The sequence below is a fragment of the Gekko japonicus genome, unplaced genomic scaffold (genome assembly GCF_001447785.1).
Source record: "Gekko japonicus isolate JY-2015 unplaced genomic scaffold, Gekko_japonicus_V1.1 scaffold25, whole genome shotgun sequence".
NCBI lineage: Eukaryota > Metazoa > Chordata > Lepidosauria > Squamata > Gekkonidae > Gekko > Gekko japonicus.
Window position 1 is genome coordinate 1,302,565 of NW_015171502.1, and position 24,612 is coordinate 1,327,176.

General features: G+C 48.4%; 2 protein-coding genes across 3 annotated transcripts in view; one reads left to right on the forward strand and one right to left on the reverse strand.

Annotated features, from left to right (window-relative positions):
• The window catches only part of SHC1 (SHC (Src homology 2 domain containing) transforming protein 1), a 90,994-nt gene extending 83,411 nt beyond the window's left edge, over positions 1–7,583 (reverse strand). For both annotated transcript variants that reach the window (XM_015419112.1, XM_015419111.1), the window contains exon 1: positions 7,445–7,583. The gene's annotated coding sequence lies outside the window, so the exon portion shown is untranslated. The remainder of the gene's footprint in view (positions 1–7,444) is intronic.
• A 5,478-nt stretch (positions 7,584–13,061) lies between these two features.
• Positions 13,062–21,081, forward strand: CKS1B (CDC28 protein kinase regulatory subunit 1B). Its single transcript, XM_015419136.1, has 3 exons — positions 13,062–13,228; positions 15,728–15,855; positions 20,591–21,081. Exons 1-3 carry the CDS (start codon positions 13,170–13,172, stop codon positions 20,641–20,643), a joined length of 240 nt encoding a protein of 79 aa, XP_015274622.1. The 5' UTR covers positions 13,062–13,169; the 3' UTR covers positions 20,644–21,081.
• The last annotated feature ends 3,531 nt before the right edge of the window (positions 21,082–24,612 follow it).

The window sequence follows — 24,612 nt, forward strand, 5'->3', positions numbered from 1 at the left end:
GTTGTGGGGAGGGGAAGGGAAAAAGAGATTGTAAGCCCCTCTGAGACTCCAAGTGAAGGGCAGGGTATAAATCCAATCTCTTCTTCTCCTCCTCCTCCTCTCAGAGCTGTTCTCTCGAGAGCAGTTTCTGTCAGAGCTCTCTCAGCCCCACCTACCTCACAGGGTGTCCGTTGTGGGGAGGGGAAGGGAAAAAGAGATTGTAAGCCCCTCTGAGACTCCAAGTGAAGGGCAGGGTATAAATCCAATATCTTCTTCTTCTTCTTAACTCTGTCATATGATAAATAAATACAGCTCATTGTCAGACTACAGAGACCAGTTCCCCAGGAGAAAATGGATCCTTTGGAGGGTGGACTCTGTGACACTCTGCCCCACTGTGGTCCTTGCCCTCCCCCAGGCTCCACCCCCAAATTTCCAAGAGTTTCCCCACCTGGATCAGGCAACCTGACTCCCCCATCCCCCACCAGATGCAAGGGGGGAACCTGGCGACCCTAGTATGATAGGATTATTGAGTGAGCCAATTACAAAGTACAATAGCATTTGAACCTAGCAGCACAGATTCCTTATAAAAGAACATAATACAGCAGGGCTGGGATTGAAGAACTGAAAGGCAAACCCCCCCAAAACATCATCCCTAATGGAGGTTGCAACCCCACCCCCAAAGCTGATCCATTACACGCTGTGTGGGGAAGAGACCGTGGATGAGTAGTACGGCATCCGCTTGGCATGCAGAAGGTCCCCGGTTCAATCCCCGGCATCGCCAGTTAAAAGGAACAGGCAGTAGGTGATTTGAAAGACCTCTGCCTGAGACCCTGGAGAGCAGCTGCCGATTTGAGAAGATAAAACTGACCTTGATGGATCAATGGTCTTAATTCAGCATAAGGCAGCTCCATATATAAGTTCCCCTAAGGGAGGGGCTGAGGCTCAGTGGTAGAGCCTCTGCTCGGCATGCAGAAGGTCCCAGGTTCAATCCCCGGCATCTCCAGTTAAAAAGTAACAGGCAGTAGATGATGTGAAAAATCTTCACCTGAGACCCTGGAGAGCCGCTTCCACTCTGAATAGCCAATACAGATCTTGATGGACCTATGGTGTGAGTTGATAAAAGGCCGCTTCATGTGTTCAACTCCTCCCCCTACAAGGAAGACCACCTGAACTATTCGGTTTTGCACATTTTGCCAGACAACACAAGCATGGGGGCCTTCCCAGAAGCCTCACGCAGACCGTTCCACAATCTGAGAGTTACTGATAATCCAGAGATGCAGCAGAAATACCTGCCCTAAGAAAATGCTGCCCGCTGCATCTCTGCATGAGTCACTCCTTCAGCCTTGACTCTTTTGGATCAGGAGCCATGGGAGGGCCAGTTTGGTGTAGTGGTTAAGTGCGCGGACTCTAATCCGGGAGAACCGGGTTTGAGTCCCCACTCCTCCACTTGCACTTGGCTGGATGACCTTGGGCAAGCCGTAGTTCTGATAAGAGCTGTCCTTGGAAAACAGCAGTTTCTGTCAGAGCTCTCTCAGTCCCGCCTGCCTCACAGGGTGGCTGTTGTGGGAAGGGGGTTGTAAGCCGCTCTGAGACTCCTTTGGGTAGTGAAGGGCAGGGTATAAATCCAATCTCTTCTTCTTCTTCATTCCGCTACATCAGATGTGACTGAACCGTTCAGTCACTCGCTACACAAGACAATCTGCCTCCACAGACGGTTTCCAGCTCTGAAGAACCACGGCTCTCGGTTGCTCTCCTTCCAATCAGGAGGCAAAACCCGGGGCAGTGAGTCACACAGAAAACGAGGGGAGCGTGGCTTTAATCAGGACAAAGCTTGGCTTGAGCGTCAGAAGCCTGCGTATGTAAACAGAACCCAGAGACGAGGAGAGTAGCAGAGAAGGATCCTGGAGAAAGCCAAGGGCAAGCTCCACAGGCAGGGGAGAAACCCCACCATTCGCAGGACAGACTGTCGGGTCTGACCCACGGAATGATGGAGATTGTAACTCTGCACGGAAGAGGATCTGGGAGGGAAAGGGTTAAGAGAATTCTCTCACTCGGGTAAACGGGGCAGTCATGGGTTAGATGTCCAGCCTCTTTGGACCTTTCTTGCCTTTCTGTATTTCATCTGATATAGGACCTCTCTCCTTCTCTCTCTTACCTGGGCTTGGAGATGTGCAAGTTAACCTTTTTCAAAGTTAATCTGTTCACAATAAGCTAAACGTACCTACATGAATATGTCACGTAGAAGATGAAGAGATTGGATTTATACCCCACCCTTCACTACCCAAAGGTGTCTCAGAGCGGCTTACAAACTCCCTTCCTTTCCCCTCCCCACAACAGACACCCTGTGAGGTCAAAGAAGAAGAAGAGGAGAGATTGGATTTATACCCCGCCCTTCACTACCCAAAGGTGTCTCAGAGCGGCTTACAAACTCCCTTCCCTTCCCCTCCCCACAACAGACACCCTGTGAGGGAGGTGGGGCTGAGAGAGCTCTTGACGGAAACTGCTCTTTTTCAAGGACAGCTCTTATCAGAACTACGGCTTGCCCAAGGTCATCCAGCCAGGTGCAAGTGGAGGAGTGGGGAATCAAACCCGGCTCTCCCAGATTAGAGTCCGCGCACTTAACCACTACACCAAACTGTGCTTCTGTTTTTGTAAGTAAAATTTCTTTCTCTTGTTACCGTTGGGAGTCAGATCATCTTTGTAATTTGTTTAAACAGCATTTTCCCTTAACCGGGATACATGAAGAATCAGGGATACTGTGAAAAATGAGCTTCCAAGGCAAATGATATATATTTTTTTAACATACAACCCAATACAAAACCCCGAGGCCCATCTGTGCAGTTTGACCTTGGTCCCCAAACGTGCTCACGAGCACATCTGTCGGGTCTCAAAGCCCCAGACGTCACCTACCTATGACACACACAGAAATAACGTACGCCTCGACAACTATTTGTGCCTCCGGTTTTCAAACCTCTGAGTCATCATGTCATGCACGGAGTACGAGAAAAGAGGCTCTGCCCAGGAGAACTGATATCTTTGGGGCATTTTGCAGCCAAGGCATCTTACTCACTGCTAACTCACACCCTTGTGGGGAAAAAAATCCCACCCCCCAGGAGTAGGAGTTTCGCAACAGGATGGGGCTCATTTAGACAAAAGAAATATCAGAACACAATCCACAGAATAGCTTTTTTGGGGAGAGGCCGAGGGCTCTGAGGTAGAGCCTCTGCTTGGCAGACAGGCCGAAGGTCCCAGGTTCAATCCCCGGCAGTGTTCCCTCTAAGCTGAGTTAGTGTGAGCTAGCTCACAGTTTTCTAGCCTCCAGCTCACACATTTTTGTCTTAGCTCAGGAAGAACAGCTCCAGAGCAAACTAATTTATACGGTGGCCAAATCGCTCGCTCACAGTTTTAATGCCAGCAGCTCACAAAGTAGAATTTTTGCTCACAAGACCCCACAGCTTAGAGGGAACATTGATCCCCGGCATCTTCAATAAGGATCAAATAGTGATCAAATAGTAGAAGGACCTCCGTCTGAGACTCTGGGAGGCACTGCCAGTCTGAGAACACACTACCGACTTTGATGGGCTGAAGGTCTGATTTGGTTTAGGGCCACTTCACCAAACAAATAACACATTACGGTCAGTGTTCCCTCTAAGCTAAGTCAGTGTGAGCTAGCTCACAGTTTTTCAGCCTCCAGCGCACACATTTTTGTCTCAGCTCAGGAAGGATGGGCTCCAGAGCAAACTAATTTATGCAGCAGCCAAATCGCTCACTCACAGCTTTAATGCCAAGCAGCTCACCAAGTAGACTTTTTGCTCACGAGACTCCACAGCATAGAGGGAGCATTGATAACAGTGCGTGAGCAACTTGGGTAGCCCGGGCCAGCCTGACCTTGTCAGATCTCTGAAGCTAAGCAGGGTCAGCCTTGGTTAGTATTTGGATGGGAGACCACCAAGCAGTGTTCCCTCTAAGCTGAGTTGGTGTGAGCTAGCTCAGAGTTTTTTAGCCACCAGCTCACATTTTTGCTCTAGCTCAGGAAGGATGGCCTCAAAGCAAACTAATTTATGCAGCAACCAAATGGCTCGCTCACAACTTTAATGCCCGTAGCTCACAAAGTAGGATTTTCGCTCACAGGACTCCACAGCTTAGAGGGAACATTACCACCAAGGAAGACCGGGGTTCTGCTATGCAGAGGCAGGCAAAGGCAAACCACCTCTAAACGTCTCATGCTTTGAAAACCCTATGGGGTTGCCATAAATCAACACCCGGGGGGGGGGGGGGGGGGGGGGGGGAGAGAAGAGAACACTTTACCAGGCTACATATTTTAAAAAACAGCCAAAACTTCAGTCACAACTGTTCACCCCTTCAAGCCACAGTGCAAATCAAACGGTGGTGGTAACAGCCCAACGCGAGACCAGTTTACTGCAAAACACAGACAAAAGCAGGAAACACCAGAATCACAGCTGAAAAGAGGATGCTAGAGACAAGGGAAGTTTCTCCTCCAGTCCCCCATCAGAACTGCAGAACACCCTAAAGAACTAGCGTTATGTAGCGAGAACAGCCACACAAATCAGATCTCCTCTGTCCTCAGGTCCCTGTGTTCACTGCCTCAAGAGCCCAGAGCTACACTGCCCCATAACAAGGAGCTCCCGGTGCAAACTCTCCCTCTGCCACAGACTCATTTAGGGGGTCTTAGGCAAGGCACTCTTTTGTCCTGACCGTCCCACCCACCCCCCACCTGCAACATGGAAGGAATAAAACTGGAGGACTTTCCAGGGTTGTCGTAGGCCGAGCAAACACTTGAAATGCAGTTCATAAACATTCCCGTTTTACAAAGTTCCCAACTGGCGAATTGGATCGCGTCAGTTTTCATAGAAGTCCGTTAAATAAACCAATCGTGCCACGCGGTTTTCTACTTTTCCATTCATCCTCTTCTTGCCTTTTATCCCGAAGAAAGAGAGCACCCCGCTTGAATGACGCTTGTCATTTACACAGCACTCAAAGTAGAACAACACACTTGAAAAGCGGGTCAACGTTATTACTCCCACATTGCAGAGGAGCAGTTGCGAGAACAGTAGATTGTTTAAACTCAGCAGCTGAGGAGAGATCTAAGCCAGGATCTACATCTATCCCCTTCCAAAACACACAAAACAGAACACAGGAGATGCACGGAGCATTGTTCTTTTTGCAAGGACGCTCTGCGCATACCATAAAGCAAAGAATTATGGGAGATGGGCTTAAGAGGGGAGGGGGAGAGAGACCCCCTTGATAAACCAGTGGTAATAGCCCTCCACCACCCAGAAGAATCTGCTCTTCTTGGATATTACGAACTGGAGGAAAGGGGGGAGGGCACGGGCTACAAGACGTGCCAGTGATGGGGGGCTGGCGGTGTAACCTTTTAAAAGCATTAGACCACCCCGGGAAGAGAGGATCGGTCTATCAGATTCCGAAAGGTATGATAGCATAGATCCTCCTTGTTGAGAGGCAATTGAGTTTTACAAGATTTTTGTGTGAGGAGAGGGGGGGGGGGGGGGGGGGGCAAACTCCAGGAAGAAACTTGCTGTCCACTCTTGGAAATAGGAAACTGCGTCTGAGAGATATTTTGTGTGATTCAGTGAGATTAGGTTGCACTATTTCATCCCCCTCTGGGACTGAAGGGTGGGTCTGTTCTCTCCAGGCATGCAACTGTATTTTAATATGTGAACACGCTGCTGAGGCTATCAAAGGGAGTGTGGATAATGAGCGATTGGTGTCAAGGATTTTTCTAATCATCTGCACTTTTTAAAGGACGGCAGATCATACACTTCGCATGCAGACAGTCCCTCGTTCAGTGCCTAAAAGCATCTCCAGTTAAAAGGCTCGTGGGGTGGGCAGATGAGGAAAAACTCGACCTGGGACCCTGGAGAGCTACTGCCAGTCTTAATCCATGAAGACTGACCCCAAGAGACCCTGTTGGGTGAGATAGGAAAGTGCCTGTTTGGTCCGCTCTCCTATTTACCAGCCTTTCCAATGCTTCTGAGATAGCCCCGGACTTCTACTTGCCTGGTTAGACCTGGCTGTTCAAAGTAAGCTGCTTCTGGACATGGAGGTTCCCTTTAACTCCCCACGTACATCTTGCATTCACACGTGAAGTATGTCTTGTAGCCCATGGTCCTGCCCCCCTCCAATTTCCTCTGGTTTGTAATATCCAAGAAGAGCGAGGGGCTATTGCCACTGGTTTATCAAGGGTTACTCCCTCTCTCTCCCTTCCCTCTTAAGCCCATCTCCTCAGGCAGTTCCACGTGTGAACACAAGATGCTTATGGATATGGACAGCTCCAAGAGGGAATTAGATGAACAATATGGAGCAGAGATCCATCAGTGGCTATTAGCCACAAGGTATAGATAGGAAGGAGCTGCGGTGGCTCAAGTGGTTAAGACGCTGAACTGCAGGCTGTGGAAGGTCAGTAGTTCAGCAGTTCAAGACCCGGGTGCCGCAAGACGGAGTGAGCGCCCGTCTCTAGTTCCAGCTCCTGCCAACGTAGCAGTTTGAAAGCAAGAAATTGCAAGTAGATAAATAGGTACCACATCAGTGGGAAGGTAACAGCGTTCCGTGCGCCTTGGGGTTTAGTCATGCCGGCCACATGACCATGGAAACGTCTTCAGACAGTGCTGGCTCTTCGGGTTTGAAACGGAGATGAGCACCGCAACCCTAGAGCCGGATTCGACTGGCTTTCGAGCAAAGGAACCTTTACCTTTACCTTTATAGATAGGAACTCTCGGTCTGGGGCAAGGGATGCTCTGTTTTCTTGGTGCTTGGGGGGGGGGGACCAACCGTGAGAGGGCTTCTGGAGTTCTGGCCCCACTGCTGGACCTCCTGGTGGCACCTGGTACTTTTGGCCACTGTGTGACACAGAGTGTTAGACTGGATGGGCCAGTGGCCTCATCCAACACTGGCTTCTCTTATGTTCTTATGCGCGTGGGGAGCTAAAGGGAACCTCCATGTTCAGAAGCAGCTTACCTTTAACAAGCAGGACTCACCAGGCAAGGGGAAGCCCGGGGCCTTCTTAGAAGCATTGGGAAGGCTGGTAAACAGGAGAGCGGGCCAGACGGACGCTTTCCTACCTGAGCAACAGGAACAGACCCTTTCCCCATCTGATCTTCGGGAACCACAAGAAGGGGGGGTCAGAACGGGGTGCGTGGGACGGAGGACGGCGGGCAGGGCAGACGCGAAACGCGGCGCGACGTTCAGACGACCAGGACGCGGGTTCGAATCCAGACCACGAAGGAAACCGCACTCTCTCGTTCGCCGGCCTACCTCGCAGGGCTCTCGTGGGAGAGACCAGGGGAAAACCCCGCCCACCTCGGGAGACGGACGTAAAATACGAGAGGGGGGGGGATAAGCCCGGAGCAGGAGCCCAAGCGCCGAGGGGAGGGGCCCCTGGGGAAGGGGCGTGGCTAAGGGGAAGGGGCGGGCCCGCCAGACTCACCGGGGCGGCGGCACCATGGGGGGCTCCTGGCGTGGCGGCGGTGGCAGCTTCGTCCTCCTTCCCCCCTCTTCGCGCGGCGCCTTCTGAACAAACTTCTGGGCCACCAGGCCCCCCGCCCGCTCCTCCGCCCACCGCCGCCAGTCACTTCCGCTCTCTGACGTACCCCTACACATCACTTCCGGTCCATTCCGAAGATGCACTCCTGGACCCGCCCTCTCAAGGAATTATTTCCGGTTTCCCACATATTTTTTAAAAAGAGTATCCCATGGCTTCAGAATGGCGTCGCTCTAGGGCTTGAGGTCTCTATGAGTCTCTCCTTTCTGGGCGTTGGGAAAGGGACCAGTTCTTGGGGTCAGACTAGGGTTACCAGGTCTGGGTTGGAAAATATCTGGAGACTTTGGGGGTGGATCCAGGAGAGGGAGGGGAGAGGCCTCAGCAGGGTACAACCCTGCCATAGAGTCCACCTTCCAAAGCAGGCACTTTCTCCAGGGGAGCTGATCTCTGTCAGCTGGAGATCTGTTGTAAAAGCGGGAGATCCCCAGGCCCCACCTGGAGGCTGGCAACCCTAGGTCAGACTTTCCCCCTGCTGAGGGAGGGGCTGTCGCTGCCTTTCTGGCTGCTCATGCTGTAGGTGGATCACGAGGTTATGCTTACAAATGATCGTTGTCAGAACAAAGTTTGAGTCCCATGGCACCTTTAAGACGGACAGCGTTTTATTCAAAGTGTAAGCTTTGGTGTGAATGCACAACTCTTCAGGCAAATGGAATAAGATCTCCTCATGGGTTACTTACAGGAGAAAAGAGGGTGGCGGCCAGTGTTCCCTCTAAGCTGAGTTAGTGTGAGCTAGCTCATGGTTTTTTAGCCTCCGGCTCACACATTTTTGTCTTAGCTCAGGAAGGAGGGCTCCAGAGCAAACTAATCGATGCAGGAGCCAAATGGCTCGCTCACAACTTTAGTGCCAGTAGCTCAGAAAGTAGAATTCTTGCTCACAAGACTCCCAGCTTAGAACATTGGTGGCGGCAGCCATTAGGGAGGGCCCCCTCAGAGCCCAGATGCATATGCAGAGCTGAAATTGGATCAGGCCGCCGGTAAGATCAATGGATGGCAGCAAATTAGTGCGTAAGTGCAAGAGTTAACAAAGGTGAGAAGGAAGATGAACATGAACGTCATCTTATAAGTTATAAGTGATGGCCACATGACAGATCTTATAAGTTATATGTGTTCTCCAGGTGACAGAGATCAGTTCACCTGCAGAAAATGGCCATTTTGAAAAGTTGGAGTCTAGGGCATCATACCCTATTGAAGTCCCTCCCCTCCCCAAACCCCACCCTCAGCCTTCAACCCCCAAATCTCCAGGTATTTCCCAATCCGGAGCAGGGAATGCTATTTATACTCCCAAGCAGAGGTCATTTCGGGGGGAATCGCGGGGGATCGCAGTTCCCCCGGGTGAGGTACAGGGGGCGGGGCACATGACAAAGCCCCGCCCCCTGCTTCCAGCCGGCCGCCCCGCTTCCAGCCCTCATTCAGCCAGGAGGAGCCAGGAGAAGAGGGAGGGTAAGTTGCTTCCTCCCTGCCTCTCCCCACCCCTGCCTGCCTGGGGCCAGGTGTTAGCAAGCTAGTGCACAACCTTCCCTGCTTAGGGTTTCCCCCCCCTCCCTCATGTTCCTTAGTGATACCCAACTGCGCATGTTTGCTGGCATGATGAATCGCACGTTTGCTTGTCTCATGCATTCCTTTCTATGAACGCTAGTGTTGCTTTGAACTATGGTAATCAGCAAGGTCACAGGTGCGGGGAACAGTTGGCTTCACTTAGTCTATAATGAATTAAAGTGTGAGAAGAGCGTAATTGTTTATCTTTTAGGAACCGTTGATTCTCAGGCTATGGGCGCGAATATGAGAGTCCACCCGCGCGAGCGGGAACCATGTCCATTGGTTATTGCCAGTATGAATCTGCTTTATTATTCTTTGCCCCGACCGTTGTAGTTATTCCAAACAGTGAATGTGTTCCTGCTTCATCATGGCTTCAATGAAATAATACTTTGCTACAAACATGTACAACCGTGTATTCGATTGACAGCTGTGGGGGGATCGTACACCAGGGAGGGCCTTCGCGGGGCTTCCTTGCACTCCTGCCGGCCGGGACCATTGGAGCGGGGTGTGTGGCCTTATGACACACGTCCGGTGATGTCAGGGGGGGGGGCCTTATGACACACGTCCGGTGATGTCAGGGGGGGGGGCCTTATGACACACGTCCGGTGATGTCAGGGGGGGGGGCCTTATGACACACTTCCGGTGATGTGAGGGTGTGTGGCATATGCTAATGAGTTATGCTAATGAGTTCCCCTAGCTCTTTTTGTAGGAAACGACCCCTGCTCCCAAGCAATGGTCCCTCTAAGCTGTGGAGTCTTGTGAGCAGAAATTCTACTTTGTGAGCTATTGGCATTAAAGTTGTGAGTGAGCGATTTGGCTACTGCATAAATTAGTTTGCTCTAGAGCTATCCTTCCTGAGCTGAGACAAAAATGTGTGAGCCAGAGGCTAAAAAACTGTGAGGTAGCTCACACTGACTCAGCTTAGAGGGAACACTGCTCCCAAGGCCTAGTTCTGGCCCAGCTTCAGCCTCAAATCCCAGAGAATATGGTGGCAAAAAGATTGAAGTGGTGGAAATGGGTTCCCTCACTTCAGACTACAGGTAGGGTTGCCAGCCTATTGTTGTTTACCTTGACTTCCAGAAAGCTTTTGATAAAATTCCTCATCAAAGGCTCCTAAGTAAGCTCAATAGTCACGGAATAAAAGGACAAGTCCTTTTGTGGATCAAAAACTGGCTGATTAATAGGAAACAGAGAGTGAGTATAAATGGGCAATTTTCTCAGTGGAGGGTGGTAAGCAGTGGGGTACCGCAGGGATCAGTACTCGGTCCGATGCTTTTTAACTTGTTTTTAAAGTTGGGAGTAAGCAGTGAAGTGGCTAAATTTCCAAATCACACGAAGTTGTTCAGGGTGGTGAGAACCAGGGAGGATTGTGAGGCACTCCAAAGGGATCTGTCGAGGATGGGCGAGTGGGCGTCAATGTGGCAAATGGGGTTCAATGTGGCCAAGTGCAAAGTGATGCACATTGGAGCAAAAAATCCTAACTATAAATACACGTTGATGGGATCTGAACTGGCAGAGCCTGACTAAGAGAGAGATCTTGGAGTCATAGTAGATGACTCAATGAAAATGTCAAGACAGTGTGTGACTGCAATAAAAAAGGCCAACACTATGCTGGGGATTATTAGGAAGGTGAAAAGTACGCAGACGGAGAGTGATTTCAGCAAAGCGTACTTTATTCGATCAGAAACAAGACGACTTTGGCCGGCTCGCAGGCCGGCTTATATTCCCCGAGGAACCCATTTCCACCACCTCAATCTTTTTGCCACCATATTCTCTGGGATTTGAGGCTAGGATCCGCATAGTCCATTGTCTCTTGGAGCGAAGCTCGACGTTTGTGCCTGACCGCGTGGAGCCCAAGCTTGTCTTATTATTGTATCTCGGAGCCTATATACAAATATTGCTTGACCACTGAAGAAGGCCACTTTGGCCAAAATGCATCGGGTCGCAATAGGTCCCACTTGTGTATGTTGTACACTTTTATTCTGTATTGAGGATGCAATTGGGCCCGTAATTGTTTTTAACTAATTGATAATAAATAATGTATTTTTTTATAATATTTAAGTTTTAAATTTGTAAGAATACTTTGCATGTAACATCCTGACTGTTCCCTGGAGGGCCAGATACTGAAGCTGAAGCTCAACTAATTTGGCCACCAAATGAGAAGGCAGCACCCACTGGAGAAGACCCTGATGCTGGGAAAGACTGAAGGTAACAGAAGAAGGGGACGGCAAAGCATGAGATGGTTAGACAGTGTTATCAATGCAACAAACATGAAATTAAGCAAACTCCGGAGCACGACGGAAGACAGGAGGGCCTGGCGCGATGTGGTCCATGGTGTTGTGAAGAGTCGGACTGGACTGTGCGACTGAACAACAACAACAACATCCATGCCCTGTATGATCTACTACCTTTCCACAGGGCTTGTAAGTCAGAGATATTCCACCAGGCCTTTGGTTGAGGACAGCCACTAATGTGGCACTTTCATACCTCCCACTTCCCCTCACCTACCCCTTAGGTGGCTATGGGGAAGCTACAATTCCCCCCCCCCTGAAATTTTTGCCATCTTGGAACAGACTGTCTTTATGTATCGATTGTATTTTATTATGGTTTTAACTTAAATCTAAATTATCTGTTGTTTTTAAAAAGGTAAAGGTTCCCTTGCTCGAAAGCCAGTCAAGTCCGACTCTAGGGTTGCGGTGCTCATCTCCGTTACAAAGTCGAAGAGCCAGCGCTGTCCGAAGACGTTTCCGTGGTCATGTGGCCGGCATGACTAAACACCAAGGCGCACGGAACGTTGTTCCCTTCCCACCTAAGTGTTACCTATTTATCTACTTGGAATTTCTTGCTTTCGAACTGCTAGGTTGGCAGGAGCTGGAACTAGAGACGGGAGCTCACTCCGTCTTGCGGCACCCGGGTCTCGAACTGCTGAACTACTTCCACAGCCTGCAGTTCAGTGTCTTAACCACTTGAGACACCACAGCTTTTTTTACCTTGTTGTAAACCACCTTGAGCCCTGCCCGCAGCCTAAAAGTCTAAATTAATAAATAATGAATAACCTTCCAGGTACTTTATTAATTTGTTTAGGTTAAGCCCCCACCCTTTTCTCCGCTCCCACAATCTCCAGGTATTTCCCAACCTGGAGCTGGCAACCCTAGCTGTGGCATTTTGGGGGGTTTTTTGCTTAACTTCTCTCTGGCAAGTTGATAGTCTAGTATGGAGATCTGTGTTTGTTCTTTTTACAGATCCCAGTGGGGTTGCCAGGTCTGGGTTGGAAAATACCTGGAGACTTTGGGGGTAGAGCCGGGAGAGGGCGGGGTTTGGGGAGGGGAGGGTCCTCAGCAGGGTACAAGGCCACAGAGTCCACCCTCCAAAGCCGCCATTTTGGATCTCTGTCAGCTGGAGATCAGCTGTAAAAGCGGGAGTTCTCCAGGCCCCACCTGGAGGCTGGTAACCATGGATCCCAAGCGTGCGGAAGGGGAAAATGTAAATACGTTAATTTCACCTCAAACCGGAAGGTGCCTCTCTAACCTGCCTCTCTAGCCCTTTCCGCTTTCTCCATCTCCTATAGACATTCACATCCGGCCCCGTCTATCAATCACCCAGGCGCTCTCCGGACCTGTTTTCAGCCACATAAGCCACACCTACCATTTCCCTTCCCTCTCCAAAGCACCGCCCATCAAGACTTTGCCCCGCCTCCGCGAGTCTATGAGCCACTCCCCCCCCGCGCCCCGCTTTTCCTAATCGGACCAATCGAGAAGCGCGCGAGAACCAGGCTACTAGCCAATCGGGAAAGGGTTCGGAGGCAGAAGGGGGAGGACCCAATCAGGACGCCGCGGCTTTGACGACGTAATGCTCCAAAACCCAATCAGCGCTACCGGCGGTGGCGTTTGAAAGCAGCGGTTGGATAGCTGGGAGGGTGGGGATAGCGTGCGCGAGGGAAGATCGAGGCGGCGCGCGCGGGGGGCTCCGCCCAGCTCTCTAACGGACGGCTCCTGAGAGGCCTGGAGCGCTGGTTCGGGGGGTCGCTCTCGCGGGGTCTGCCGGGATACTTCCTTGAGGGGGGGGGCGTGTCGTCATGTCGCACAAACAGATCTATTATTCCGACAAGTACGACGACGAGGAGTTCGAGTACCGGTGAGAGGCGGGGCTGGAGCCGAAGGGGGCGGGGTCTGGGGGTTAATGGAGCGCTGAACGTGGTTGGGGGTTCTGGGTGCCATAGCAACGATCAAGGGGGGAACGGCAGGGGGGGGTGGTCTGGGGGAATTAGGACGCTGGGCTCCCTCTCTGAATCTTCGGTCAGGTCCAGAAGAGACTTTCCAATGCTGTTCTTTAATTTTTGCCTTGCAGTAGTTGAGGGCATCAGCGGTTGGTTGCGCTGGCTGGCACCCTTCTCCCCCCTCCCCCGGTATATTTCGTTTTAAGTTACCTCTCCCCCCCCTTTCTCATTAAATGGCCAGGCAGTCCGCAATTGGAATAGAGATTTGTAAGTCGCCCTCTTGGATCTTCTTACTCTGGTTTTAGTTCTTTATCAATCTGTATAGGGAAACTTCAAAATCTGTATCTTTATTTTGTGGCATTAAGCCCCTGATACATCACCCAGAACCTGGTGTAAGCTGGGATAGGGTGATTAACAAATCAAAATAACAATAACAACAACAACATCTGTTCTGAGTTCAGAGGAAGTCTGTCTCCGTGTATCAGTCACTGGTGGAGACAGACTGAGACAGGGGGTGGCTTTGGCCCTTGTGACCGGCTTGTAGACCTTCTTGGGTTAATCAGCGTGTGAAACAGGAATGATGAACTTCATGGACCTCTAGTCTGACCTTCCAAGGCTATTTCTATATTCAGTTCAACATTGTCTAATGAAATTATAAATATTGTGCTTATATTTGAGTGGTTGGGGGAAAGGTGCACATCTGAGGGGTAATCTCAGTGAAGAACTTTCTAATAATAAGTTTCCAGGTTATCTACAAATACAACTTTAACCTTTAGTGGAAATTAGTATATCTTTATCCCTTTCTCCGGGGAATTTAGAATGACACATGTAAGTCATCCTACTCCTAATGAAACATCTGATGAGCAGTTTGATCTCATTGATTTTGGTGATTTACAGTGTAGCCCTACAAAGTCCCGTGGCACCTTTAAGATCAACAGAGTTTTATTCAAGGTATAAGCTTTCAAGCACACGCACGCTTCTTCAGATGTATCGACATGGAAATTACCACTCCATACATAAAAGTACAGGGTGAGCAGTAAATTAGTATACAGCGTAATGAAGATGCTTAACAGATTCAAGAACCAAACAGGAATAACAGGGTTAGTTTATAGGGTTACCATTTAATTCCAGGGGAAAACACAGTAAAGGAAATAAACATGTCGGAATTGGGAGACTGATTGTGGAATGCTGACAGTAATTGACTGAGATTCCGCCGTTACGTCTCCATTAATCTGTTACCCAAATTGGCTGTCTCTTATTTAATTGGGGAAATTAGCTTAATTTGAGGCAGCGAGAGGGGGTAACTGGGAGTCTCCCCTAATGTATACCAGGATCTTTCCCTTAGAGAACTCTCAAAAATAAACCAGTCAGGTACTCAAGCAATTCATTAGCCTCATCCAACATTGGCTTCTCTTATGTTCTTAAATTGTTTTGTGGAAAGAGAAATAAAAGGGCTAAACACACACACAAACACATTTAAAAACATAGAAGGGTTAGCGAAGAGGACATCAGGGAGGAAAGAGGGAAAGCTTTTTGGGGGGGGTCAACATTTAATGAAGAGAAGAGAACACATGGAGTGGGGGTGTGGCCAAGAATACACACACACACAGCCATGGATCAGCATGCTATATAGGGAAACTGTTTCCTGGGACTGTGCTGAGTGACTGCCCCAAAAATAAACAAAGATTTTGGGGCGCCTTGGATGGTTCTTCGTGAGTTGCACTCTAGTTGTAAATATTGCTTGAGAGCCCTTTGATTACATAGCATGATTACAAGATGATGCGTGGGATAGAGCAGGTAGAGAAAGAGGTACTTTTCTCCCTTTCCCACAATACGAGAACATGTGGGTAGTCCATGAAATTGCTGAGCAGTCGGGTTAGAACGGATAACAGGAAGTCCTTCTTCACCCAAAGGGTGATTTTAACACATGGAATTCACTGCCACAGGAGTGAAGCATGGACGGCTTCATGTGGGAATTACATAAACATATGGAGCAGAGGTCCATCAGTGGCTATTAGCCGCAAGGTATAGCTAGGAACTGTGTCTGGGGCAAGTGATGCTCTGTTGTTGTTTTTTTCCTTGGGGGAACGACAGTGGGAGGGCTTCTGGAGTTCTGGTCCCACTGCTGGACCTCTTGATGGCACCTGGTATTTTTGGCCACTGTGTGACCCAGGGTGTTGGACTGGATGGGCCATTGGCCTGATCCAACATTGGCTTTTCTTATGTTCTTAAAGTTGATTCTACTGAATGTGTGGTGCTCCATTCTCGTTTCGGTCTTAAGCCCTGTTTCCATTGGGCAGCTTGTAAAAAACAAAGGAAACGGCACCTATGCATGTCATAGGGCACAAAATATTCTTTGGCGACCTCAGTCTGTTTCCACTGATCTCAGGACCTCTCTGTTCTTGGTCTCGCCACAGGCACGTGATGCTGCCAAAAGACATTGCGAAGCTGGTCCCGAAGACCCATCTCATGTCTGAGTCCGAATGGAGGAATCTCGGTGTACAGCAGAGCCAGGGCTGGGTTCACTACATGATCCACGAGCCAGGTGGGTCGCGGGGGCAATCTTTTGATGTCAGCTGAGGCTAGAGAGGGAGGGACTTTGCTGGGGGGGGGAGGGAATGCCAAGCGACACCTGGTCTTGGCGAAGCTGGAAATCTGAGAGCCAGTTTGGTGTAGCGGTTAGCGCATACTCCTCCATATGCAGCTGCTGGTGTGACCTTGGGTCAGTTACAAGTTCTCTCAGGAGCAGTTCTCGAGAGAGCTCTCTCAGCCCCACCTACCTCACAGGGTGTCTGTTGAAGGGAAAGAAAAGGAGATTGTAATCCTCTCTGAGACTTTTGGGTAGTGAAGGGCAGGGTATAAATCCAGTCTCTTCTTCTGTAGGGTAGTTGTATGTTGTATACTGTTCTTTTTGTCTTCTGAAGAAGGCTCTTGTGGGCCAAAATGCGTCAGGTCATATATGGTGCTTGGTGCATTTGTTACTTCGATGACTTTATGAGGCTTTATTGGGGCCCCTAAAAGGTTTTTATATGTTTTTTAAAGCAAACGTGTATACCTATTGACGTTTTTAACTTTTGGCCCTTTACCTGTTCTCTAAACTTCCTTTGGAGGTTTTTGGTTGGTTGGTTTAGTTCTCTTCCCCTCTTTTCCTGAGGGAAGGGTATGAGGCCGTTTGACCCTTTCCTGTTGAGGTGCAAGGGAAGACTAGATCGCAATAGGTACTTCAGACAAACAGGATTTGTTCTTGTTGCCCTAACCTGGATAGCCCAGGCAACCCCGATCTCATCAGACCTCGGGAGCTAAGCAGGGTCAACTCTGGCAAGTACTTGGATGGGAGACCTCCTGGGAATACCAGAGGCAGGAGGTGGGGGCAGGCTTTATTCAGCCACCTCTGAATATCCCTAACCCCCCCCGCCCCAGTGATCACCAGAGGTCACCATGACTTCCAGGTACACACTCACATGTACTCTAAAAAAACACCAAGTTTTGATCTTGTTACAAGGAATCTGTGAAATACAATCAGGTTTGAATCTTGCTGGAATCGTAGGTGGTGTTTGCGTGTAGGGGAAAGGGCTGGTTTTCTTACGGGAAGGGGTTCCAGTCCCAAGTTTCTCAGGTTTTCATATTATGTAGGAAGTTGGGAACATGCATGCACACAAATTATCAAATGCAGCATCAGTGCATGAGATCTCAAGAGTATAACAGAGTTGATGCTCTCAAAATGAGGCACCAAGGGGGTACCGGTCATAGTAAGCCAGTGCGGTGTATATTGGTTATAAGACTGGTCTCGGACTTCAGATCCCTTGAGTTCACAGAGTGACACTGAGCCAGTCACTTTTTCCCAGCCTAAAGCTCCCTCACAGGTAGTTTATCTGTAGGAAGGGGGAGAATGCAATAAGCCATGCTGAAGGGCAAATAGGAGATACAGGTATTAGCCATAAAGAGCGATGTAAAGCTGCCCACTTCCAAGCTGTCCATATGTATTTCTCTTTGGCAGAGCCATTGGCTCTAGCCAACAGGTGGCACAGCATGTGTTTAATCTGGCAAAATAAGATTAATCCCAGAGCACTAGCCAGGAGGGACGTTTATCACCACCAGAGCAAGAAGCTGTTTGATCCGAGTCATCGTCTCATATAAGCAAGGGGTCTCCTTTGTGGAAGCTGGAATCAGTGGAGAAGGCCCGGGACCCCTGTTGACTGGAAGAATCTCGTCCTAAGAAGTCTCCTCCAGGACCCTTCTAATTACAGACTGGAAGCAATCATGGCTTTCAGTCGCAGGACTGGGACGGCAGACAAAACCAACCCACCCTGCAAGGTTGCCTACTCGCAGAGCGAGTGTGACATCCTTGCTTATAGGGGAAACGGTTTTACCTTTAAACACTCTCTGAGTACATAAACTTGGTCATTTTATGCTGCCACCAGAAATTAAAATTCCAATTCTCTCTCTTTTGGTAGTATGATCTAGGATCTGGGCACTTCAGAGGACTATGTGGCCCTGAGGAAGGACTGTACTGATTTCTGGGATAAGTTTAAACAAAAATTGATTTACTTAACCAGAAACCTATTTTGTTCTTTATTATTTTGAACAGTTGCTGAAGAAAGGAACTTGTAAATATAACTGGCAAAGCTTGGTGCCACAAACAGGCTCTCAAACTCCACTCTGACAGGCTCATACACTCCGTATACTCTCTCTCATATATAAAGCCATACAGGCTAGTCTGTTTGTTTTATTCACACTGAATAGAATCAACTCTCTTAGTCACACAGACTAAACTGTTGGTCTTATTCACACAGAATTAGATTCAGAATTCCATAGTCACACAGACTATGTTCTCTCCTCAAGCTTCACACCCAGAATCACACACACACACACAGATTCCTCTCAGAACATCCCTCCTCCCACACTCTGTCAGCAGCCAATCCAATCACACTTGTCACCCTCTATCACTCTTCTCATATTACTGCAAACTAAACATTTAAAGGGACACACACACCAAAACATGGAATCATTACAGTGAGTCTTCAAAACAAGTTACTTTGGTAGCTGTAGCTGGCCTGGGTAAGATGCTGGATTCAGGTGGAAGCCTCCAGAACACAAGAACACTCCAAAATATAGTTAATGTGCTTTATTGAAAGGGTGTGCGGGAATATGCAAAGAACAGTGCGAATAAAAGAACCAACGCTAAATAGCTAGTCCTACGTATTTACAAAACAGTGGTTAGTCCTAGACATTTATTAAACAATGCTTCTCTAATCCAGAGGTACTTAATGAGTCAGAGTCCAAGATAGTTTCAAAGTCCAAAATCAACAGGTGTCCAGCTGTCCTGGCCCACCCCAATCAAAGTGTCCAAAAACAAAGCTCTAGGCCAGGAACAAGACCTAAGCCAAGCTCTCAAGCTATGGTAAGAGCTCCACATTATGACTAAGCGGACAAACTAGAATCTTACTGTATGCCTTATGGTCTGCGCTGGCAAGATTCAGGCTAGCCAATCAAAAGTAGGCCCGATTGTGTAACCCAAACGGCCATTGGGTGGTGCTGAACAGGTGAAATAACCAATCAGGCGAGATTGCCAGTTAGTATCTGGTGTTCTGCCATTACATCAGATCCAGTTAAGAAACTCCCATAAATTCTTGCATTAACGAGAGGGACTGTGCAGGCCTCTTAGGGTGACCTTGGAACCTTTAGGGCTGATGATACCCCTAGCATCGATGAACTCTGCCTCCCATCCACCCCTCTCTCCCTCCCTCTCTCTCCCTCCCCTCCCCTCTGTTTGGCCTTGGTGCTCAGAGAGCAGGGATTTCCCATGTTCTGCATGGTCTCAGCCTGAACCAAAGTTTTGAGTCTGAACAAGAGGCTATGAAGAGGCCTAGCCTAGTCTCTTGACTGTTATCACAGCACTGCAGAGTAGAAAATGTTGTAGACAAGGCTGGGATTTATAAGAAGCTGGTAGATGCACTGGACATTAGACCATTAACTTGTGAGCGTAGTTGTGGTTGTTTAGGGGCTCTGATTAGGGGTTGGAGCACATTCCCTGTGAGGCAACTAAGGGGCGACACGATAGGGATTTATAAAATTACACATGAGGTGGAGAGAGTTGACAAAAGGGAAATTTTTCTCGCTCTCCCAAAAGAGTAGAACTCATGGGCATCCAGTGAAGCTGATGGGCAGTAGTTTCAGGACAGACAAAAGGAAATCCTTACACACAGAGTGATTAGAATGTGGAATTTGCTGCCAGAGGAAGTTGTGATGGCCCCAGGAATAAACAGCTTTAAAAAGGGATTCAACAGTTTCATAGAGGAATGGTCTATTAGTGGTTACTAACCATGGCGACTAAAGGGAACCTCCACATTCAGAGGCAGTTAGCCTCTGAATCCCAGTGCCGGGGGGGGGGGGGCAACATCAGTGAAAGGCCTCTACTTCTATGCCCTGTTGTTGGTGCTCCAGGACTAGATGGACTCTCACTGGTCTGCTCCAGCAGGGCTCTTCTGATGCCCTTATGAGGGGAAGGCCTCGGCCTCTCTGCCCTGTTGCTGGCCCCCCAGAGGAACTGGTTGAGGCCACTGTGTGAGACAGGATGCTGGACTAGATGGACTCTCACTGGTCTGATCCAGTAGGGCTCTTCTGATGCCCTTATGAGGGGAAGGCCTCGGCCTCTCTGCCCTGTTGCTGGCCCCCCAGAGGAACTGGTTGAGGCCACTGTGTGAGACAGGATGCTGGACTAGATGGACTCTCACTGGTCTGATCCAGTAGGGCTCTTCTGATGCCCTTATGAGGGGAAGGCCTCGGCCTCTCTGCCCTGTTGCTGGCCCCCCAGAGGAACTGGTTGAGGCCACTGTGTGAGACAGGATGCTGGACTAGATGGACTCTCACTGGTCTGATCCAGTAGGGCTCTTCTGATGCCCTTATGAGGGGAAGGCCTCGGCCTCTCTGCCCTGTTGCTGGCCCCCCAGAGGAACTGGTTGAGGCCACTGTGTGAGACAGGATGCTGGACTAGATGGACTCTCACTGGTCTGATCCAGTAGGGCTCTTCTGATGCCCTTATGAGGGGAAGGCCTCGGCCTCTCTGCCCTGTTGCTGGCCCCCCAGAGGAACTGGTTGAGGCCACTGTGTGAGACGGAATGCTGGACTACATGGACTCTCACTGGTCTGACCCAGCAGGGCTCTTTTTATCATCTTAGGTTGTCTGGAAGAAGTTTCAAAGAAATCAAAGTGGACTGGACAGCCAGGCCCTGAACTCTACTTGAGAGCGTTTAACATGTCGTTTCCTCTCTCCCTTGCAGAGCCCCACATCCTGCTTTTCCGAAGGCCCTTGCCAAAGAAGCCAGAAAAGTGACTCGTGGATAAAAGTTCTCAGAAGTTTTAGATGCAAGCACCTTTTTTAAAAAGTTTGACAAATTTTAAATTGTTTTTTAAAAGTTTGACAAATGTTTTGCTACATCTGTCGAAAGAATGCCCCTGGATGAGACCCACGTCCAGCCCAGCTTTCCTCACTTCAGAACAACTGTCTGTCAAAAGGGACTGAATTGGCCGAGTAAACGGACTTCATAACAGCTGAAACACAATTTTTTTACACTGTCTTTCACAGCTGATGGCTGCCGCTTTTTTACGGAAGCTGTCTAGTTTGGCTTTTTACATCCAGGAATTTCTCAGTGTGTTTCTCTGGTTGGATTTCTTTTTAATATGTGTGTTCTAAATCTTATATTTCAAGTTCTCCTTTTGGAACTTTTAAAGTTATTTTAGATATGACTGTTCTTATGGCTCTTTCAATAAAGCACCAACATTTTACCTTGTCTTTTATTCCTGAGACAAAATTTTGGGGAAATTCTGTTTGCTGCTTAAATACTTTGAATTTACAGGTTGCAAGTTGTAGTGAGCTCTAGACATTCTGCTCATCGAATCTCTGTCTAGAGGAGAGGAATTCATGCCATTCGCTTTGCCAGGCCTCTACACAGACATGGCGATGTGTCTCTGTAAGAACTCCATGACACAAAGTATACAGGTGTACGTCTGAGGTTCAATCCCCAGCAGCCACAGTTTAAGGATCTTGGGCCTGATTTATACATTGTGAGCAGTGTTCCCTCTAAGCTGAGTTAGTGTGAGCTAGCTCACAGTATTTTAGCCTCTGGCTCACACATTTTTGTCTTAGCTCAGGCAGGATGGCTCCAGAGCAGACTAATTCATGCAGCAGCCAAATGCTGGCTCACAACTTGAATGTCAGTAGCTCACAAAGACTCCACAGGACTCCAAGACTCCACAGCTCACAAGACTCCACAGCCTAGAGGGAGCATTGATTGTGAGTGCATGTGGTGCTAGAATAGACCATACCATGGAACATCTTGGGGGGGCATTACATTTTTGGAATGCTTACTTCGCTCATTGTTCTCTGCAAACTGAAAACTAGCACAGCAAACAAAGGAAATGAGCTGGGAGCTTCCCTGCTTTGCTAGCGTTCTGCTTGTGTGGTGTGAATATTTGAAGAAGTGTGCAAAATCGGACCCCAGCCGCCTGCAGCGGTGCAGTCCACTGAACGGCTTTATTTTCCTGCATGTTTAAAACATGTTCGTGAGCAAGTATTAGACAGTAAACTTGCTGGAGAGTTTTATTAGATAACAATACAGGGGTTGCAGTATCAACAACTAATAACAGAAATACTGCAATTGTATTGCCTGCTTGAACACAGAAGGTTCCAGGTTCAATCCCTGTCATCTCCAGTTATAAAGGATCAGGTAACAGGTAAAGCTAAGGTATTCATGGATATAACTCAGGTTGTTTTCTCTTAATAACGCTTGTTTGAAACATAATCCACATTTAAAACGTCATCACTAAATGCCGGCAGGTTACGAACATCAGGGTATTATAAAGGATCAGAGTTGTGCAAAACGCTCAGGTTTGTATAGGGGTCATTTCCTGCGGGATCGCACAGGAGCAGAGCTCCAGCAGTAAGGAGCCCAGGGGACGGGCACATGCAACAAGCCCACTTTAAAAGTGTTCTTTTTATTTTGTTCTGCTGGGTATATACGGCTGCCATCAGGAAATTTTAAGGATGTCCAAACCTTTATACTTTTACTTCTGCTCTTACTGGTTAGGTAGACCGAGTTCAAGGCTTATGAGGAACTATGTGGTCCTGAGGAAGTATTTCTTTCAGATCTGGTATACTTGAATAAAAGAGGATTTATTGAAATAATTCATAAATAAAAGGGTAGAACAATGTAACTATTAATGTGTAAATAATGAACAATTTCTTGGTGTATCACACACAATCTGCTCCCTTACTGACAGGGATCTTTCAGGTAACTTTGTAACACTTTAACTCAAGGTCATATATCTTCACTGTTTCTCTCCAGGACATACAGCCTTTCCTATAACTTGTCTTCAATTAAACTTTTATTTATTTGTTCCTATTCTCTCAGCCTTCCTTCTGTTTCTCACTAAACTAACTTATTCCACACAGGACTGCTTCTCACTTCCCTCACACACAGAACTCACTGAACTTATCAACTGTCAAAAAGTGTAACTGTAAAACCTGATTGACATACATACTCATCCACTCATTTTCACTTCCAAAACCCCTCCCCCTCTCTGTCAACCACCAATCATACCACACTTGCCTCTCTCAACCACTCTATCTACAACCGCCATGCAACCAAACTTTTAAAGAGACACGCACACACAAAAAACAAGGAATCCTTACACTGTCCAATAAGTAAGTGGGTCTTAGATTGTAAAGCTCCAAAATAGCACCTTGATTTGAACCCAGAAAGAAGCTGTAATTAGTGTAAATGTAAAATTTCCACAATATAACTAGACCTACTTGACCATGTCAGCAACTGGACTGCTGCATTTTGTGCCAGCTGATGTTTTCAAGTTGTGTTCAAGGGTGGTTCAATGCAGAATACAATGCAGTAGTCAAGCCTCATGAAGCTGATGGGCAGTAAGTTCAGGATGGACAAAAGGAAATGCTGCTTTATACAGAGAGTGATTAAAAAGTGGAATTTGCTCCCAGAGGATGTAGTGTTGGCCACAGGAACGGACATCTTTAAAGGGGGATTAGATAGATTAATGGAGGATATGTCTTTCAATGGCTACTAGCCATGGTGACTGAGGGGAACCTCCACATTCAGAAGCACTAATCCTTTGAATCCCAGAACCAGGAGGCAACAGCAGGGGAAGGCCTTGTCCTCAGTGTTCTGTTGTGGGCCCTCCGGAGGAACTGGTTGAGGCCACTGTGTGAGGCAGGACTAGATGGACCCTCACTGGTCTGATCCAGCAGGGCTTCTCTTATGTTCTTATGAGGGGAAGGCCTCGGACTCTATCCTGTTGTTGGCTCTCAAGAGGAACTGGTTGAGGCCACTGTGTGAAACAGGAGGCTGGGCTAGATGGACCACTGGTGTGATCCAGCAGGGCTCTTCTTATTTCGAAGTGCAGAAAATAATCCTGTCTGAGTGTGTGTGTTTCCCCAGCCCAATTTGAGAAAACACTCAGTACAATCCTGTAGAGCAGAATCAGATCTTGCACCTTTCCTGGATCCACCCCCGAAGTCTCCAGGTATTTTCCAACCCAGACCTGGCAACCCTAAAGACCATTCGGTCTTTTGAGCCCTGTGAAGCGGCAAAGGGCAAACACAAGGACCTCCTCAGTATGACAGATGTCTTTTTTTTCTTTTTCTTTTTTTTGGTGTCCCTCTTTTGGGCTCTTACAAACGGATGAAAATGTCCTCTTTTCGGGTTGGAAAGTTAGGAATATTCCTAGCCAGGAGCAATTATCACCGCTTAAAGAGGAGGAGCATTTAAAATGAGATTTGTCATAGTGATCATTTGTCTGAAGTAGTCACTCGGGAAACCTGTCCTCTTTCTGAATTTTGCAAAGTATGGCAACCCCAGATTGCACCTATAGCGGACTTTGGTGCCCACGGTGGCTTTTTGTAAACAATGTTGTGTCGCAAAGCCTGCTGGGGAATGTAGTTTTCCCGCAGTGCTCTGCCTTCTGGACAAAGAGCAATCAGGCTGGTACGGAAAAAATCATTGTGACCAATCAGAGGTTTCGAATAGCCATTCGTTTTCCCTCCCTCGTTTACCCTGCTGTCCAATAGGTGAGGAAGTAGTGGCTGGAGCAGCCAATGGCAAAGGAAGGCTGGGAGCGGGTGGAGATTCGAGTCGCTTTGAGCTTGGACGGTGGGTAAGTGCGAAGGAAGCGGGGAGAAAACCTGTCGTGAGTTGGGGCTTCGCAAAGCTCAGCAGCGGGATAGATTTTTTAGTATTAAGAACTCGTCCCTGGAGAATCTGAACTCACAAACGAGGGTGCC

Excerpts from the sequence above, each read along its gene's own strand:
- CKS1B (XM_015419136.1), top strand. The coding sequence starts at position 13,170 with ATGTCGCACAAACAGATCTATTATTCCGACAAGTACGACGACGAGGAG. Across the intron at positions 13,229-15,727 it reads GACGAGGAGTTCGAGTACCG|GCACGTGATGCTGCCAAAAG; the intron begins GTGAGAGGCGGG and ends GTCTCGCCACAG. Across the intron at positions 15,856-20,590 it reads CTACATGATCCACGAGCCAG|AGCCCCACATCCTGCTTTTC; the intron begins GTGGGTCGCGGG and ends TCTCCCTTGCAG.